This window comes from Tauraco erythrolophus, chromosome 6 (assembly GCF_009769465.1).
Source record: "Tauraco erythrolophus isolate bTauEry1 chromosome 6, bTauEry1.pri, whole genome shotgun sequence".
Lineage (NCBI taxonomy): Eukaryota > Metazoa > Chordata > Aves > Musophagiformes > Musophagidae > Tauraco > Tauraco erythrolophus.
Window position 1 is genome coordinate 27,600,457 of NC_141470.1, and position 18,370 is coordinate 27,618,826.

The 18,370-nt window shown below is 52.8% G+C and overlaps 3 protein-coding genes across 3 annotated transcripts in view; 2 read left to right on the top strand and 1 right to left on the bottom strand.

Annotated features, from left to right (window-relative positions):
• The window catches only part of MYRF (myelin regulatory factor), a 60,224-nt gene extending 56,031 nt beyond the window's left edge, over nucleotides 1-4,193 (top strand). The window contains exons 20-27 of the mRNA XM_086612962.1: nucleotides 233-318; nucleotides 555-716; nucleotides 1,569-1,862; nucleotides 2,452-2,539; nucleotides 2,879-2,953; nucleotides 3,107-3,209; nucleotides 3,760-3,834; nucleotides 4,107-4,193. Of these exons, the coding sequence (XP_086469088.1) occupies nucleotides 233-318; nucleotides 555-716; nucleotides 1,569-1,862; nucleotides 2,452-2,539; nucleotides 2,879-2,953; nucleotides 3,107-3,209; nucleotides 3,760-3,834; nucleotides 4,107-4,193 (970 nt within the window). The remainder of the gene's footprint in view (nucleotides 1-232; nucleotides 319-554; nucleotides 717-1,568; nucleotides 1,863-2,451; nucleotides 2,540-2,878; nucleotides 2,954-3,106; nucleotides 3,210-3,759; nucleotides 3,835-4,106) is intronic.
• A 5,107-nt stretch (nucleotides 4,194-9,300) lies between these two features.
• On the bottom strand, nucleotides 9,301-10,431 carry TMEM258 (transmembrane protein 258). Its single transcript, XM_086613310.1, has 4 exons — nucleotides 10,376-10,431; nucleotides 10,165-10,274; nucleotides 9,923-10,080; nucleotides 9,301-9,447 (listed from the first exon to the last, which is right to left on the bottom strand). Exons 1-3 carry the CDS (start codon nucleotides 10,376-10,378, stop codon nucleotides 9,954-9,956), a joined length of 240 nt encoding a protein of 79 aa, XP_086469436.1. The 5' UTR covers nucleotides 10,379-10,431; the 3' UTR covers nucleotides 9,301-9,447; nucleotides 9,923-9,953.
• A 133-nt stretch (nucleotides 10,432-10,564) lies between these two features.
• On the top strand, nucleotides 10,565-12,850 carry FEN1 (flap structure-specific endonuclease 1). The gene is made up of 2 exons (XM_086613273.1): nucleotides 10,565-10,597; nucleotides 11,462-12,850. The coding sequence occupies exon 2, from the start codon at nucleotides 11,463-11,465 to the stop codon at nucleotides 12,609-12,611; it is 1,149 nt and encodes a 382-aa protein (XP_086469399.1). The 5' UTR covers nucleotides 10,565-10,597; nucleotide 11,462; the 3' UTR covers nucleotides 12,612-12,850.
• Nucleotides 12,851-18,370: the final 5,520 nt, after the last annotated feature.

Sequence of the window (18,370 nt, forward strand, 5' to 3'; positions counted from 1 at the left end):
CATTTCCTAGCTCTCCTTGCTGTCTTCCCAGCTTGCGTGCCTCTCTCCTGCCTTTCATTTCCTAGATCACTCCAGTCTTCGCTCCTCACCCTTGCGCTCTCCACATCTGCTCTTGTCCCGTGTACCTAGTCCCATCGCCCCACTCACTGCTACAGCTGCTTCTCTCTTCATGCACAAGTGACACCATTGTCCCCCATGGTAGTGGTTTTGACTGTATTTTCCTGCATTTCAGGTCAAGTCAGAACTTTGATAAAACACAGACAGTGCGATCCACAGCTGCGTCAGACAGAGCCAGTGGCAGGACCCCCACGCACCACGGTAGGTCATGGCGGGGCAGAGGGCTTGGCAGACACACGCGATGCTGGGTTGCGGTGGAGGGTGAAGTACGTGGCTGCTCCTCCATGCCCGGGGCTTGCTGGCATTGTGCCGTCTTCGTGCTGGCAGGTCCTGGGGCTATGTTTTTGTGGAAGGGAGGCTGGAGGAGGTTGGTGAGGCTCCTCTCAGATGCCTCTCCCCTCGATTTACTCCATGTGTCCTTGCTGTTTGACCTGCAGCCACAGCAGACACGCTTGACTTAATCTTCGGTTTACCTGGTCACAGCGTGCTAGTATGCTTCAGCCCACCGTGTTTCTCCACGTGCTGTTCTGCTGCTCCCACCAACGTCTCCTCCATCACCCTCTCTGAGACCAGCCCCACTCATGCCACTAACCGGACAGGTAAGTACCAGCCCAGGCACCCAGGAGGTGCTGCAACAACACCAAGGTGTGCGTGTCCCACCATTGCATCATCTCGTATCCCCAGCCTCCTCTCTACCTCGTGTCCTATGTCTGCACATTATGAAAAGGCCGTGCAGCCTCCCCTTCAAAACATGCCTTGTTTCCTCCACACCTGCTGCCAGGGTTGAGGCCCACTCCAGCAGGCAGATGGGGGGCAAAGTGGGATGGCCAGGCTGAGCAGCCTTTGCTGTCCTCCTGGCATGGTTCAGACATCCACAATTGTGTTGCCAGCGGTAAGTGGGGGCTGGAAGATCTTCGGAGCTGCCTGCTTTGCCAGCATGAGGTCATGAGAGGCTACGCCAGGCTGGCCAGTGTGCGCGAGCAGCTGTACCTTACAATCTGATCTCATTCTTTTGTTTGCTTTGAGCAGGGTTTGGCCAGGCTGGGAGGTGTGCTGCCTCTTGGCTGCCCAAGCAGGGCTTTTGCAAGCTTCGTTGCTCCATCACCGGTTGCTGTTGGAGGAGGAACAGCATCTCAGGCAGTCCCTGCAGAGCTGTAACACCCCTGGAGTCGTGCCTTAACCCTACCTTAAACAATGGTGCAGGGCTGTGCCCCTGCTTTGTCCCCAGACCCTGCTCTAGCTTCCCTTTGCTGCGAGAATCCCACTGGCCCCTGCTGGCACAGAGCCTGAGAAGCCTCAGCTGCACAGAGCGGGGCAATACCAGAGGTGACACAGGGACAGGATGAACCCCGAGCTGGTCCCTGTTCTCTCTGCACTGGCCTCGGAGGTGGGGAGTGCCGCCAGCCTCTCTCTGCCTCTCAGCACAGCCTTTCCCCCCCTTGTCTTCACAGACCAAAGTCAGACCTCACTCCTGCCAGTGACAAATATCAAAGCCAAATCCAGGGGCATCACCGGGAAAGCGACCTCCTACACCAAGTGGCCAAAGACACCTGACAGGTCTCAGAGCTTCGGCAGCCCCAATGCCAGCCCCTCCTCCCCCTTCACCCACATCCAGGGCAAATCCAAGTACATCTCCAACCTCTCGCTCTCCCGCAGCAACTCTCCGCTGGGGCAGGCCCGGCAGCAGCGCAGCATCAGGCAGTCAGTGAGCGAGCAGCTCCGCACGGAGGATCTCAGCACGGATGGTAGGTGGACCCTATCTTCTTCTCTCCCTGCAGCAGCACCATGGTCCTGGGCTCTCTGTCCTCGGGTATCCTCAACCACCTGGGTCTCAACTGTCCTGCACAGCTCTCGCTGTGTCCCTGTCCTGCAGCTTCTTTGTCCCCAGCTCTCCCAGTGCAGCCAGATTCAACCTCCAGCCCTGCCCTTCCTCCCCTATGCTGCCCTGTGTTTTCTGGCCATATTAGCCAGCTGCTAGTTCCCTTCTGAGGCTGCCGTACTAGCATCTCCACTCTTACCTCCATCTGGGCTTGCTCAGCCATTTCTAAATCAGACCTAGAAGAAGAAATGCACAGACTTGGTCATGCTGGCAGCAGAGAGAAAGGAGTGTCCATGACCAGCCATTGGCATAGTCTGGGACACCACTTCTGCTGGCTCTTCGTGCCTGGACATGGTGTTAGTGCAGTCTTGCAGTGATCTGACCCCTTCTCTGTTGACAGAGTGATGTGGAAAGGTGGTCTCAAGTGCCAGGCGTCCCTTACAGCCCTTCTCACTCAGGATAGCCCAGCTGCCGTCCCTTTGCCCTTCCTAAATAGCCTGTTCTCCCACCCACAGAGCCAAGCCCAGTGCTGCGCTCCGTCCGCATCGTGGAGATCAATATGGCCATCCAGTCCCAGTACTGCGCAGCCGCCGACGCGTGCAGGTGAGCGAGGCAAGGCTGGCTGCCAGCACTTTGGTGGCAGCAGCACTGTGGGAGCTCCAGGGAAGGCAGCAGATGGGCAGCTCCTGGAGCCTTGGGCTGGTTTCTGCCATCACCCCAAGGCAGCCCACACTGCCCCTCGGGTGCAGGAGCTGGGGCAGAGAGTCCTTTGCTCAGAGTGCAGGAAAATTGCATTTGGTGATGCATTCATCCTTGGGAACTAGCCTAGGAAGCCTTCCCCTCTGAAGTCTCAGCCCAAAAGAGACTTCGGGTCCTGTCCTGGCCATCTCACAGCCACCTGAAGCACTGCAGTGAGGTCTGACACTCGCTCTGTGTCCCTAGGACCGGAAATTTCACCTACCGCATCCCTGTCAACCAGCTGACAGCAGTGAACACCAACCTGACCCTGGAGATGAAGTAAGTGGACAGGGCTCATCTCTTAGGTGTTTTTGGTACCCCTGATGTTGGTGGGATGCTGTGCCTTGTGGCCACAGCATCTCCTGCTTGAGCTGGGGAAGAGATGGCAGAGGCTGCTTCCTGCCAGGGTCTTACCGTGTCCTGTCTCCCCAGCTCCTCCTCCGTTGTGTCCATCTCCCTTTGTGGCCTTGTCTCCAGTGACCCCTGCCAGGACGCCATAAGCACGAACAGCTCCACCAATGCCACAGACGCACAGGTAGGGAGGGAGGACACGGCTCACAAAAATCCACATGCGTTGTGTCGTCCCAACGCAACACCGACCCCTCCAGAAGGGACTACAGTAGCCCAGCTACAGCAGCGCAGCAGTTGCTGGAGGGAACTGATGCTCAAACGTAGACGTGCTCTGCACTGGCTAGCGTCAGTGACCCCCAGATCCTTCCAACCCTGACAGGGAGGTGTCCGTAAACCTGATATATGTGGTCACTCGAATGAAATCATCCCCCCGACCCCTCTGCACGAGCTCCAGGACTGTGGGGAAAAGGCCAAGATGTGAGCTGCCATAATGCATCCTCAGGAAATCCCTTCAGGGGAATTTTGCAGCTCTGCGTGTGCTCCACCTGCATCAGACCCTTCTTACCCTCAAGTGCCTCTTGCCCCTCTTGGTCCAGTTCCCTTGCTGACCCTAAAGAGGTTGCTCCTCCACTCGGCAGCGCGGGGTTGTGTGATTCCTTGCCAGTCTGGCATGGGAGTGCATTCCCAGATGCTCAGCCCCGATTTCATCCCACCTGTTCTGTTTTCTTCCCCAGGAAACAACGCACCGTTGGCCTCTCGTGATGATGTCTTTCCGGGAGTTTACCTACCACTTCAGAGTGGCACAGCCTGTGAGTACCATCCCCTCCTTTGTCTTTCCTCTTGTCCAGAGCTGAGCAGAAGGAGAGCAACGGCACCATGGCAGGTTTAGCGGCCACATTGCGCTGAGAGCCTTCCATGGCCCTCTCCGTCATGGCTGTTGCCTCCTGCAGTTACATGGCTAGTTACATGGCTAGCAGGGGTATGATTGTTCTCTGCAACTGCACGTAATTCATGCACAATTCTGCTCTCAGAGCATGTGTCCTACCCCTGTCTGTAAGCTCTTTTTCTCGCTCCCCCACAGGGCCGAGCCAACTGCAGTGCTGCTCCCGAGCAGATGGGACACCTTTTCACTGACTATTATTTTCAGTTTTACTGGCTCTGTGAGTGAGTCCTGGCAGCACCAGTGCCCTCTGGTTGGAGAGAGGAGGGGTACTGGTGACAATGGGGAAGACTCCTGTACACCCTCCTCCACTAGCCCCTAGCCCCACCTTACCCCTGTCTCCTGCGTGGGGCGTGGAGCTGGTTTGGTTGTGGCTGGTGACGCCGGCAGTGAAGCACAGCACACGCAGAACACAGGACCTAAGCCACGGAAACACAACCAGCCCTGCGGTATCTCCTGGGCTCACCTCACACCGACTCCCACCATCCCACGCCACCCTAAACGTTTCTCTCCTTCCCTTATGGGGACGCTTGTGTCCTCCGTCACTTCTCCCTCCCCTTGCAACACTGGATTTGAAAGCATTACACTGGACTGAGCGTGGACGGGTCTGCCACATCCCAGAGCACGGATGAGAGCTCCATCCTCTACTGGCCCAGTGGTCCCCAATGCGCCACATCAGTTCTTCACAACACTGGAATTGCTCGACACTGGAGCCCTTTCCAAGAGCAAAACACTGGAGTTTGGCCTGGAAAGGAAGGCTGTGCCTGGACATACTGGAAGTCGTACACTGGAGTTGCTGTTCCTTCTAGTTGGCCCAGGGCCATCCCCCGCAGCCCCACTCCACAGACCCTCAGAGACCCCCAGGACCCACAGACGGACAGTCCTCTGTGGACAACAAGAGAAGGTGCAGCTTCAACGTTAGCCCTGTCTCTCTCCCTCCTCACTGTACTCTTGACTTTCACCGTATCCAGGTCTGGATGGATAAACTCAAGAACCCCACTAAAGATGCTGCTGAGGCTGTGCCCAGGCTGAACCGTATGTGGGGACATTCACCATCAACCCATGGGAGAAAACTTACCGTGAGTCACCTGCATTAAGTGTCATGGGACTTGTGGGGTTTTTTTCATTTGGCAGCAGCATGCGGCCTCTCACAGTGCATGTGGAGCTGCCTGGTCAGCTCTCGAGTCAACACAGCCACCTCTGCCCAGATGTGCAGAAGAGAGACCACTGGCAGAGCCCGGTGCGCCCTGCAGAGCAAGGCTGAGTCGCTGGGGACGTGCGATGTGGCTTTGCTGCACCCCTGGGCTGACAGGTCTCTGCCAGGCACTGAAGAGGCTGATCCTCTCCCACCAAGCGGGGAACGACAGCAGCTGTGGGTCCTTGCTGTCACCTTCTCGGAAAGCAGTTATGTTGAGTGTATTTTGGGTATTTTACTGTTACAAGTTCTTAACTTGCTAAACTACTGAATTATTTTTTTTTAAAGCCGTATAAAAATGGGTCTCTTAATTCTATCCCTGTTGAGCTACGCGTGTCTCGCATAGGAAACCAAAGGGGGCCACCACTTAGCTCCACATTAAAGCTCGACTGCTACAGCAGTGCTGGGACACGTCAGACTGACTGACCAGCACGCGAGTCCTCCTCCCCGTCCTGCTCCAGCATCTCTTGCTAAAGGAGGAGACATCCGCCTTCCTGGAGGCTGAGCCACCACCAGGTTCTCATATCTGAGGTGCATTTCTCTAAGGAAACAGCAGCCATCGCTGGGAAGGACAATGAGGGGGAAACACCACTCACCAGACCTGAAGCACGCTCTAAAGCTTGTTTTGGAGAAGAGCACACCTCACCCCTCGCAGCCCCGTCACTGGACATAGGCAAGTGGAACCAAACTGGTTTTGGGAAATGGCATCAGGTTCTGGGCTGCTGCGTTTTGTTGCCCACAGCGGAGACAGATGCAGCAATCCCTTTGCCAGCTGCAGGCCGTGGTGGTACCAGCACTGAGGAGCGTGTGGCTGGCTCCACTGCTCCAGAGAAGCAAGCTGCAAAGACATTTTTTTTATCTGGATAGGGAGAGATGGTTCCTGTGCACATCCATGGGACCCTACCCAGCCTTCTCTCCCCATATGGGGAGCAATTTTCTCTCCTGTCACCCATCTCGGAACCTCTTTCTGAGCTTGTCCCAGCAAAGCAGCCATAGCCCTGCAATTCCTCATGACACCGCTAGGAGCTGGTGTCTCTGGCAACTTTATTTTTAGGGCGGTTTCAAGGTCAAGTCTTCATTCCCACTGTATGCCTACGGGCAGCAAACACTTAACTGTACATTGGTGATCCTCTCCAGTTACTAAAATGCACTGAAGCCTGGGCCAGCAGCAACCAGAAGGTGAGCAGGGAATGCCGGGCAGCCAAGGAGGAGTGAAGCTAGGGGACTACCCTAGAAAAAAAAGCAAGAGGTCCCAAGGCTTGAGAGTACCAGTGGCAAGCAGGTCAGCTCCATGCTCAGCAAGATTCCGTTTCTGCCTGCAGTTGGGAAGGAAACTCTCTGCTGTAGCTCTTTGGAGAGAGGCCGCTCAGCGTTCTTCCCTCCACCTGCCCTGAGCTCTTTTGCTTGGCCTTAAACTGGGAAGTTACTTTCTTGGCAGCTTTTACTCTCCACTTGGCAATCAGTGGACCAGTCTGGCAAGTCCGTATTCAGGCGAGTGATGCCACGTGCTCTTTGACGTCTGCGCAGCCGAGAGGTCGCCTTCTCAGACCTGCTGTTTTCCCTTGCCTTGTTGAGCTGGGCTCAATGCCTGCCCGCTCGTTTAGCCCCGGAAGAGGTAACGGGCGGCGTTGTGAGGGCCAGAGCTGAAAGCACTGCCTGCAATCGCCACCACCCATCCACCCCCTCACTGGCGGTCCTGGCTGAGGTCAGGACCCACAAGTACGTCTCGCCCTACTCCTGGAGGTGAGGAGCCAATCAATCACTAGAAACGTGCCAGCAGTGGTGGCCCTAGAGGGAGATGGAGTCTCTCAGGTGTCCCTGTGACGCTTAGCCATGGGGTTTACAAGGGCCACTGGCAAACCAAGTGCCTAAGGGCTACAGGAACATCTCCAGTGCCTTTTTCTGTTAACAGGACAGCACAAGGGAACAGTGGTTTCCCCACACGTGTGTAAAATGCTGCGTGCCTCAGAAACGGTGGCCAGTTGGTTTAAAAAGTGAGACGAGGCGACAACTGAAGTGCAAAGGCCGGCCCTATCCATGTACAGCTGTTTCACAGCAGAGCAGCACCAGGCTGACAGCAATCCCTGGTATCAAAGAGGAGAGGGATTCAGAACGCAGTTTGTAGCGCCTTATATCACAAATAGTTAACTTTTGTCTTAAAAGTTGATCACAAAGTGTATGCCAGTTCCACCAGCCGCTGCACAGCAAGGCAGAAATGAGCTCAAAAGGGGTTTGTAATTATTAAAGGGCCACAGGATCGCTTCTAAGCCCGCGGAAACAGCTGTTTGCATCGACTTCCCCTGCAAAGGTGTCTCTGCCCTAACTGAAGACATGTTCCCCGTCCCCAATCAGTAACAAGAGAGTTAACAATCAGGCCTTTCCCTGCATGAGACGGAGGGAGCTCTGAGCCGCTGTCTCCAGCCGTACAGCTTGGGGAAAACCCTCTTTCCGCTGGAAACTTGACGCTTCATCTCTCTGGACATTCTTGGCAGGAAGGAAGACAAGCGTGGAAATGAGGCCACTTGCCAAAGTTTGGCTGTTTCGGAGTTTGTTTCAAAAGCAAATTCACAAATGTTCTGTCCTACTGTTAGAGCTTAAAGCCTGTAAATAGAGACTATGCCACCACTGCAAGAATTAAGAAAAAAAAAAGTAAAGCACTAATTTGGTTTAAATGTTGCTGTCACAGCTTTAATCACTGTATATTGCCAGCAAGTTTGTAGAATTGCATTCTTAGCAGGTATTATTGATTATCGGTTTTTATTTGTGGGGAACAAGCGTGGTTTCCCTCCTTTCTTTCTGATTTGTATTTATATTTTGCTGAATTTGAGTGCTGAGTCTCCGGATTCCCCACTTTTTTTTTTTTTTGTTTGGCTTATTTAGACTTTGTTTTATGCTGGAGGTAAATATGCCCATATAAATAAATATATAAATACTGCTTTGTATCCAAGGACGGCTCCTGGCGCATTCCTCCCTTGCCATGACATAAGTGTCTTTCAGTTCAGTAGTTATAAAACTGCTTCCTACAAGACGGCGTAACGCCGTTGTCATTAATCAGTGGGGTTTTTCCAGACATGCCCACGCAGGGTCCAGTCGGGGTCAGCACAGCCCCAGCCCGTGGCTGCTCACAGCTACACTGCGCGCTTTCAAACAGGTGTGAAAAAGAGCTCCAGTTGCTCACGCCTGAGGTTGGGGCCGGATCCAGAGGCATCCGAGAGCATCCGCAGAGGGGAAAGCTTCCTTCCCAAGGAGGAAATTAGGGCTTTGGATCTGTAAGCTGCCTGTTGGATTTCTGATTTTGAAATCTAACTGCTTTGAAAGCTGAGCTGCAGATTCAAAGCGACCTTAAAAGTACAGTCCTGCATGCCATAAATAAACCCCTTTTACAAGCAAGGCAGTAAATACGCTACTTGACTGAATGACACATCCAGCTGCAAGATCATTCTGTCCTGCACTCCTCAAGCATTCCTCTCAAAGCCTCGTTCCCCACGAACACAGCTTATGTCACCCACTGTGGTTCCCGCCAGACAAGCATTATTCGTGCTTTGTGTCCGAGGAGCCGCACCAGCGCGTTACCTGGGAAGCCTGGCCAGAGGCCGTTGTGCAAGAGCCGTTTCACCCAGGCCAAACGGTACATCCACCCAGCCACCGCCACCATACATGTACCACCTCAGGAGCATGGAGCCTGGCCGAAGAGCAGGACCAGGCATTTCCATCAGCTCCGTTTCTAGCACAGGAGGTCCCCAACATGGGCTGCTGACGGTACACGAACCACCTCGGAGCGGACCCTGTCCCTCTCTGCTTTGTGAAGGGCCAGGTGCGCTGCTGAGCCACAAAGCTGCTGGCTCGGGATGAGAACAGGCACAGTGTTCCAGAAAGAGGGTGATACACGATGGTAACAAAGGTTGAGGGATACAAAAGCAGGCTACGGAAGAAGCAGGAAGCACTTATTTTCTAGAGTCTAGCTGCACTAGAACACAAGGTGGCACTGAAACGCTTCTGGGCGTACACAGCTGTGGAGATTTATGATAAACACGGGGCCCATCCCAAGGCACGTGGCTCTTGTGCCGATATCAAAGGGCTTTGGAAAAGCCAGGTGGAAAAACAAAAAAGGTATCTAAAAGACAAACCATGAGTCCAACGGCAGGTGCATCACAGAGCCAGTTTTATTCAGGTTTGGTTTGTTGGGCTGGCAGAAGTCACTCGACAGGAGCACAGCTCATGCCTGATACGGGCTTTGTTGCTGAAGTATAAAAGAAATACAAAAAGAGCTTCTGCAGGACTTCCCACCTAGAACCAAATGAGACGAAGGAGGTCAGTGAGACAGTGTTCCCCAGGGTGGCACTGCAGCTGGACCCTGTGGCTACTAAAGCCACAGAGCAAAGGACAATACCCAGCATGCGCAATTCCCTACTGCCTCAAACAGGGATGAACACCAGTTCTGCCCACAGTTAATGGATGGGCACAAGACCACTCTCCAGCCAAGTTACCCAACAGTTGCTTTGCAGCTCAGGTGCTGGCAGAAGCACAGACAATGGATGAAAACCAGCCAACAGCCCCATACCTACAGCAACGTGCTGCCCGCAGGGTAGCTGCACTGATTAAGCCCAAGAGCTGCTACTAGGATGAAGGCACAGCCATTTCCTAAATTCAACCCCGAACTTCGCAAAGACCAGCTGTCACGGGGCTGCGTTTCCAGGACTCCCCACCCAGACACACGAAGAGCGCCAAGAGCGCAGGGACCTTACAGCCACGGGGCACTCACGAGGCGGGACCGGCGCTCCTCCACCCGCACCTCAGACGTAGATACCGACCCACAGCAGCAGGAAGAGGACACCGAAGCCCATGAAGAGCGAGGCCACCAGCGAGATGAGCAGCTCCTTGTAGATGTCACGCGTGTACTTGGTAGAAGTCACCTCGTAGCTGCAGCCCGGGGGTTAAGGCGGTAACGGAGGCAGAACAAGTGAGGGGACCCCCGCCCGCTCCCCCGCCCCCGCCCCGGGATACACGAAGAACCAAGCGGTGAAGAACATGCCGATGGCCAGCAGCACCACGGTGAGGTGCGGGAAGACGGCCGGGTTCACCGGGCTGGTGTATCTGCTCATCGCCTCCAGCTCCTGCGGGGACACGACGGAGGTGAACGGCGCCGCCGGGGGCCGGGGCCGCTCCCGGCTCCCATTCCTGTCCCCGGGCCCCCGTCGCGGCTCCCGACCCTCACCATGTCGCCCAGTCCCGGCCACCGCTCGACTCCGACACGTCGCCGCCACTGCCGCCACTCCCGCCGCTGCCCGCCCCCCGCCGGAAGCGGAAGAGGAAAGCGGGAGCCGGGTATGCCGGGACGGGTCGGCTGGGCGAATGGGAGCCGCTCGCTATTGGCTCTGCCGGTTCCCGGCGGGCATTGCGGCGGAGCGCGGGAGCGGTGGCTGGCTCGAGCTGCGGGGTAATGGCGGCCGGAGAGGCTGAGGCGGGCCTGTGGGGGATAATGGCGGCTGGGGGAGGCTGAGGCGGGCCTGCGGGGGATAATGGCGGCTGGGGGAGGCTGAGGCGGGAAACGGGGAGGTATCCGTGGTTGAGGCTGGCCCGGGGGGAAGTGGCGGCTGACGGAGGCGAGAAGAGGGTGGATAATGGCAGCCGAGGCAGGCCCGGGGCGCGTATCTGCGGGCTGGGAGAGATCGCAGCGGAAAAGAGGGCGTAATGGTGGGGCTGAAGGAGACTGTGATTAGAAGGAGAGGGTAACGGAGGGCCCTGAGGACGAGGGGTGGAGCGGTGGGCCGGGAGAGGCCAAGGCGGAAAGAGAGGGGTAGTGGAAGGGGGGCGGGTAGCGATGTCCTGGGGAGGGGGAAGCGAGAAGAAGGGTTAACGGCAGGTCTGGGGAGGCTGCGGTCAGGAGAGGTAATAGTAGGTAGGGAGGTAGTGGTGGAGCCGGGAAACAGGGACGTGGGAACAGGGGGGTAATGAGGCCTGGATGGTTATAATGGTTGGAATGGAGAGAGCGGCTGAGTTACGCAGGAGGGGTACCAGTGGGCCTAGGCAGGGCATGAAATGGTGTGCCAAGGGAGGCTGATGGGGGGAAGGTGGGGTAGTGTTGCGTAGAGGAGACAGTGGTGGGCCAAGGCAGGCTGAGAGCCAAGTAATGGAAGCCAGCGGAGGCTGCAGCCCATGGGGTAATGGTTCGTAAGGGAAACAGCCACCTCCCTTTGGTCCCCTCTGCTTAGGTGGTACACCACCCCCGCAGCCCAGCTGTTACCCCCCAGCTCAGTGTATGTGCAGACCTGATCCAAACATCCCCTTTTCTTCTCCCCAGGATGGGAATCCATGGCCTGGCCAAGCTTATTGCCGATGTGGCTCCTGCTGCCATCCGGGAGAATGACATCAAGTCTTACTTCGGCCGGAAGGTCGCTATAGATGCCTCCATGAGCATCTACCAGTTCCTGATCGCCGTGCGGCAGGGAGCTGAGGTCCTTCAGAATGAAGAGGGCGAGACCACAAGCCACCTGATGGGCATGTTCTACCGAACCATCCGCATGGTGGAGAACGGCATCAAGCCGGTTTATGTCTTTGATGGCAAGCCCCCGCAGCTGAAATCGGGGGAGCTGGCAAAGCGGACTGAGCGCCGGGCTGAGGCTGAGAAACACTTACAGGAGGCTCAGGAGGCTGGAGAGGAGAATAACATTGAGAAGTACAGCAAGAGGCTGGTCAAGGTGACCCAGCAGCACACTGACGAGTGCAAGAAGTTACTCACGCTGATGGGCATCCCCTACGTGGAGGCACCGGGGGAGGCTGAAGCCAGCTGCGCTACCTTGGTGAAGGCTGGGAAGGTCTATGCAGCTGCCACGGAAGACATGGATTGCCTGACCTTCGGCAGTCCCGTACTGATGCGGCACCTTACTGCCAGTGAGACGAAGAAGCTGCCCATCCAGGAGTTTCACCTGAACCGTGTTCTGCAGGATCTAGGTGTGACGTGGGAGCAGTTTGTGGATCTGTGTATCCTCCTGGGCTGTGACTACTGCGAGAGCATCCGCGGCATTGGGCCCAAGCGAGCTGTTGAGCTCATCAAGGAGCACAAAACCATCGAGAAGATCATTCAGCAGATCGACACCAAGAAGTACCCTCTTCCTGAGAACTGGTTACACAAAGAGGCCCAGAAGCTCTTTCTAGAGCCTGACGTGGTCGACCCCGACACTGTTGAGCTGAAGTGGACCGAGCCGAATGAAGAGCAGCTCGTCCAGTTCATGTGTGGGGAGAAGCAGTTCAATGAAGAGCGGATCCGCAACGGGGTCAAGAGGCTGAGCAAAAGCCGGCAGGGCAGCACGCAGGGCCGGCTGGATGACTTCTTCAAGGTGACGGGCTCCATCACGTCGGCCAAGCGCAAAGAGCCGGAGACCAAGGGCTCGGCGAAGAAGAAAGCCAAGACCAACAACGCCGCAACCGCAAAGACCAAAAAGGGAAAATAGCCAGACCGGCTGACCCCAGACCCCTGTGGCTGATTGGTTTTTATGCTCAACCAGGAATTTTAGGCTAATAACAAACGGTCATCTTTCTGTGCTGCGTGTTAGTGCTAGGAAGGACGCTGCTAAAGTGCTTCCCAACAAGGCTAGGTTAGTGAATCAGGTAAGCGTCTTCCTGCGCAGCAGTAGTAACGTATGAGGCTAGGAGCAAAGAGAGCTGAAACCACCGCAGTGAGGGGGGGTTTGGAGGGGTGAGGAAGGGGTGGGTGAAGAACCAGGGAGTTGCATTTGGCAGTTCAGCAGCAGCATTCATCGGTTTGAGGCTTTTGATGAGGCCACAGGGACCAGAGGTGATACCCAGGCTGTGGAGTTAAAGGGAGGTGCTGATCGCAGACACCCTCTCCAATTTAAGAAATAAAAAGTTGAGCAGCTAGAGAGCGAACTGGGTACAAATGATAAGATTTCTGCCTGACACAGTCCATCCAAAAAGAGGTAGGTGCAAACAGCAGAGGCTGAAGGGGAAACTGGGGAGGTGTGAATGGAAGGCAAGCTGGAATTGGGAAGGAGAGTTGAAATAATGAGATAAACTTCTCTCTTTAATGAGGATTGAGTATAGGTTCTTCCTTCTCTTATTGTAGTCACTTTTCTGTGTTTTTAAAAAAAAAATAAATGTTGTAATCCCAATTTCCTGCAAAGTCCTGGCCCGCTCTTAGTGCATAAACAAAGGACAAGCTGAGCTGAGACTGCAGCTCCCCAAGTCTGGGTTTTGCTGCTGGGTTCTGTTTTATGTTGAAAAAGAAAAATGTCAATAAACCTGGAATGGAAGCCTGTTCACTCCCTGATTTCATGAGGCGTTCTTCCGCGTTACACACACAGAGACAGGTCCCAGACTAAGAAGGAAAAGAAGACAGTGCCTCTTATTTTCCTTATTTTATTTTATTCTGTATTTTGCGTAGTATTTTGCTTGCCAAAGCGATGTGCTGGGTTTTGTTTTCACAATAAAGTTTATACACAAATACCATGTTTCTCATTCTCTGGAGAAGTGGCTTGAACCTGGTTGCTGAAGGCTGTGCAGGTGAAGAAAAATCCCAGTTTTAGAGGGAAACCTGTGAGTGACACCAGCCAACAAATCAAGCGCGGGCCTGAATATAGAAAATTTGGATTTTAATCCTGGTGTTAACAGTGGCTTTTGGATGCTTTGTAGACATCAAAGACCTGTGGGTCAACTCTCTGCCAAGTTAAAAAATAAGCTGAGCTTGTTTCACAGGGGAATTCAATTAATGCTGCTCAAATAATCCTGATTTTTAAGCCACCTCAGGAGTTTTCTTGAACATAACATGAAGAATAGCAGGAACTGCTGCACGTGGAGCTTTTCGAGTTGGATGTCCTGCCTGGCCCTGATTGCTGCGTGTGTAATGTAGGATGGGGCACCTGCAGCACAGCACCCAAAAGTTAAGATATTTGCAGAATCTGTACCCAGAAAGCCAGGAAACGGCTGCGGGGGAAATCAGATTTTAAAATCAACATGGGGGGGTGATGTTTTGCCACCTGTTCTGTGCTGTATTTAACAAGGCTTCTGTCCGTCTGTATTTCCGCCCTGAACCCTTGTGAGCTCTGAGCCACAATTTTGTTATTTTTCTTTTTTTCCTTCAGCTGGAAAATCAGGCAGTTAATGTCTGAACGTCCTGTCACAGGTTTGTCTTTTCTGACGGAGAAGCAGAGCCCAGGCTAAATTCTCTCTGCAGTTTTCCCAGGAGGCTTTATTTTAAGGTACAGCTTTGCTGGGCAGGTTACTTGGAAAGCCTGGCGCTGCTGGGATGCTGTAGTGTCTGCCACATCCCTGTCCCTCTGTCCTTCCTCTCCCTCTCCTGCCTTCCCCATTACCTTCCATCCACATTGACTCAGTCACCAGGGTAAGCTATCCCTACACTATTATAAAACGCAGTGGGCTATACTACTGGTATGGTACAAAATGTGTAGTGGGCCGTGTTTTGTGCTATATGGTGGGATATGCAGTAGGCTGCACACTCTTACACTACACAGTAGGCCATCTACTATATGAGTTTCAAATGATAAAGATAACTTTTGAAATGTGTTTATTGTGCGTAGACAGCTGTCGGTGAAAACTGATTGAAATACGTGTCGTGGGTTAGGCCGAATCCCACACCCAGCCGGTCACTCCCCCTCCCCCACCCCCAGGAATGAGGGAGAGAATTAAAGGATAAACGGGAAACCCGTGGGTTGAGATAAGAATTTAATACAGATGATTTAATACACAATGTGGATGCTCACCACCCCCTCGTATGTGAAGCCCATCTCGTCCCGAAGCTGCAATCCCGGACAAACGCGAGGCCCCGGAATAGAGAGGGGCAGAGAGAGAGAGATGGTACTCTGAGAGTGGGAGTACTGGGAGAGAGAGAGAAAAAGAAAAAGAAAAAAAAAAAAAGCGATAGAGCAAAAGCGCAGCAAGCGCAAAAGAGCAAAAGTGGCGAAAGAGCCAAAGCGCAAAAGCCCTTCTTTCTGGCTGACCCTCACTTTTATACTGGGCATGACGCTGCGTGATATGGAATACTAATTGGCCAGTTTGGCCCTCAATCCTAAGTTCCACCACAAATCACAAGGGGAATCGTGTCCCCCTTGTCCCAGCTATGCTCCCCCCTTATCCCGCCGTGCTTCTGCACTCCGGCACACTGAAAAGTCCTTGGAGTCTCAAACATCAGCTTGCTATCAGCATTCTTCTCAGAGTGAGCCTCTGAGTAAAACCAAAACACAGAGCTCTTCTAGCTGTTAAAAACTCTGTCCCAGCTAAAACTAGGACAATACGTTTTCCTAAGATGTTGCAAAGGTCTCTGTTAGCCGATATTCGCCTGGAAGTCATAATGGTTCAGGTATTTTACCTACTCAGATTTCATTACTGATGTTATTTCATTTCAAAACGTGGTAAAGACAAATTACATTTTCTCCGTGTGTATTCTCTTAAATGTTTCAATCCGTAATTTGTCTTAACAGGAACTAAATATTCCTGTTTTATCTGTGAATACCTTCATTGTGACCACGTAGAAAGGTACAGTGAACTGGGTTTGTGGTGAGGGAATGAAGGATGATAATAAGAAATAATATGTGGAAGTAAGAGTCAGGAAAATGCTTATAGCAAGGAAGTAAACTAAGTCAGCAGCAGGAGAAAGAAACTGTGAACTTACTGTCCTTGACCTGACCCCGGTCTCCGTATCTGGTTGCGGAGTCCCCCTTCATCCTGCCCACTGTTGCTGACCTGAATAGGGTTCAGTTCATCGCATTATTATTTATCACCTTAGGACGATGCTGAGAATAATTCAAGGAATGAGACGGGAATCGTGAAACCTTTCTAAGAAAGTGTGACTGCCTGTTTCACATACCTGTAGTTTACTTAACGTTAAAGTTTGCTGCTTCCCTTTTTGTCAAGGGACGCACACAAAGGAAATGAACTTTAAATGAACAGGATTTCTCTCATGAGCCTCAAGTAACGTCGTAAGCACGATTACGGAAATAGGGTTTGGTGTTTGTACGCTCGGCTCATGCTGTTACACCGAAACACGCGTTACGCTTTGTACCTTCGGGTTGGCAGCACGTCTTCACGGCCTCCGTGGCTTTCCTCAGTGTGTTTTGCGTAGGACACAGCGGCAGTGGGGATCCCCAGGCGCAGAAGCGATCAGCTTGAGACATCAGGATTTTCTATGTTGGAGTCATAAAAAGCTGTTACATGTGCAGGGAGAGAAAGCAGTTTAGGTGGGGGTTTGATTTTGGTTACAGCGCTCATGCTTTCAGCTACCCTAAGCTGTATAGCTTAAGCGCAGCCTGAACTTACACAGTCCAAACAGGAGAATAAATTCCAGACCCTGGCATCCCATTACACATGATTTAGCACACTCGTATGGCTTCTTTCCCACCGGTGGCTCAGCTCGGATGAAAATTCCTCCCTCAGCTCCACATCAGCACTGAGCCAAGAAAGGTTAATGAGCCTTGCATGGTTAGCTGGGGGTGGGGACAGGACCCAAGTCCAAACTTCTTCCAGACTATTCTGAGAGTTTCTAATGATCCCCTCCGCGGCTGGCGTGAAGCTCTTTGCTCAGCTACGATTTACTTCAGGGATTTTATCGATGAGGGCCAAAGTAGTAAAACTCAGAAGCTGTCCCCCTGCACAAGCCCTTCGCGGCACCAACGGCGTCTGCCCCAGTCAAAAGGCTGGGGCTCCGCTCCGTCACTCCTTGCTAACGGAGCTGCTGCCTAACTCAATGTCGCTTCTGAGCACCACATCTGCGAACCGCTGCTTCCCTCCTCCTGTAGCATTGGAGTAATTGGAAGAATGGAGGAAAACGGGTCGTGTTTCTTCTCTCTGCCTTAGGACGAAGCGCAGGTGTTGCGTGCGAATTGCAGAAAGATGCATCCGGACACTGGGTGAGAACTTGATGTTACGCAGGAAAGTGGGACTGTGGGCTTGGGCTTCAAATGTAGAGTAAAATTAAACCCTGCAGCATTCAAACTTGCAAGTTTACTGATTCAGGACAAAAGCTTGTTAACAGAATATACCTGAACTGTGTATTTTCCATATGTCTGAATTTCTAGGCATTATAGAATCATAGAATGGTTTGAGTTGGAAGGGACCTTCAAGATCATCTAGTTCCAACCCCTGCCATGGGCAGGGACACTTTCCACTAGACAGATTGCTCAAAGCCTCATCTGACCTGGCGTGAATGAGGCTTTGAGCAACCCGATCTTATCTTCAGACTTTCCAAGTATGGTGTCACCATCTCATTGTGATAAAACCTCTGAGGAAACATTTGAAAAGCTGCTCTTCTGCCCTGACCATATACAAACTGAATAGGGGAGACAAGAGCAGGACTGCACAATGGAGCTACAGAAAGACTTGTAGCCTGGGAGGGATGACCAGGGCTCAGCCCCTGAGGAAACCTTCACAATTTTTCTCTAGGAAGACTAAAAACATGCCACAGAGCCTGGAGCAGCCTTCTGCTTCTGCCCATGCTGCAGTGTTATTCCTCCTTTGCAGAAGGTGAGAGCTTGGTCCCAACAGTAGGATTGGGTGGATTCCACTCTGACATGGAATTTTATATATCAGGATGTTCAAGCCTTCTCAAAAAATGTTCATTTAGTGGAAGGGAAATGCAGCTGCAGCAGAAACTTAGAAATGTCCTACCCACCATTTCTGGTATGTTGGAATGTTATAAGTGTTTTTAAAGTGAAAACTCTTGTCTGTTACAAAGATTTAAGTAAGAATCTGGTTTTGTAGCAAGGAAAGCAGAGTGCAGCAGTAGATCTCAAATGTGAGATAGCCATCTGATGGAGACTGCTAAAACCCAAGAACAACAATAAAGTGACACATCCACCAGCACCTGGTGCATCGGTAAAACTGCCAGGCATCACCCACAGCATCCTGCCACACTCCGGTGCAGCATGCCGTAAGGGAAATGGCAGCATGCTGTTTCGGTAGGTCCCAATCCTGCCTTTACAAAAGGGGTTACAAGCATCTTTAAAAAAAAAAAAAAAAAAAAAAATCAGGAGACAGCAGAGCATTTGGTCTCAGTATTGCAGAGAAACTGTTTATCCTCTCTCCTTGCTGAAGGAGGGGAATCACAGGGATGATCCAGGTGAAAGTGGTTTTACTGATGTGATGGCACACATCTCTGCTTCATGTAGCTCATGGTAAAGTCCTCTGTCCCAGCCATTTACTCCAGGTATGGCACCATCACCCGCCTTGTTACCTTCACTAC

What these genes read in the sequence shown, in the direction of transcription:
- FEN1 (XM_086613273.1), top strand. Translation starts at nt 11,463, where the DNA reads ATGGGAATCCATGGCCTGGCCAAGCTTATTGCCGATGTGGCTCCTGCT.
- TMEM258 (XM_086613310.1), bottom strand. An exon ending in TTCACCGCTTGGTTCTTCGT is followed by an intron (nt 10,081 to 10,164) that starts GTATCCCGGGGC and finishes CCCGGGCTGCAG; the next exon opens with CTACGAGGTGACTTCTACCA.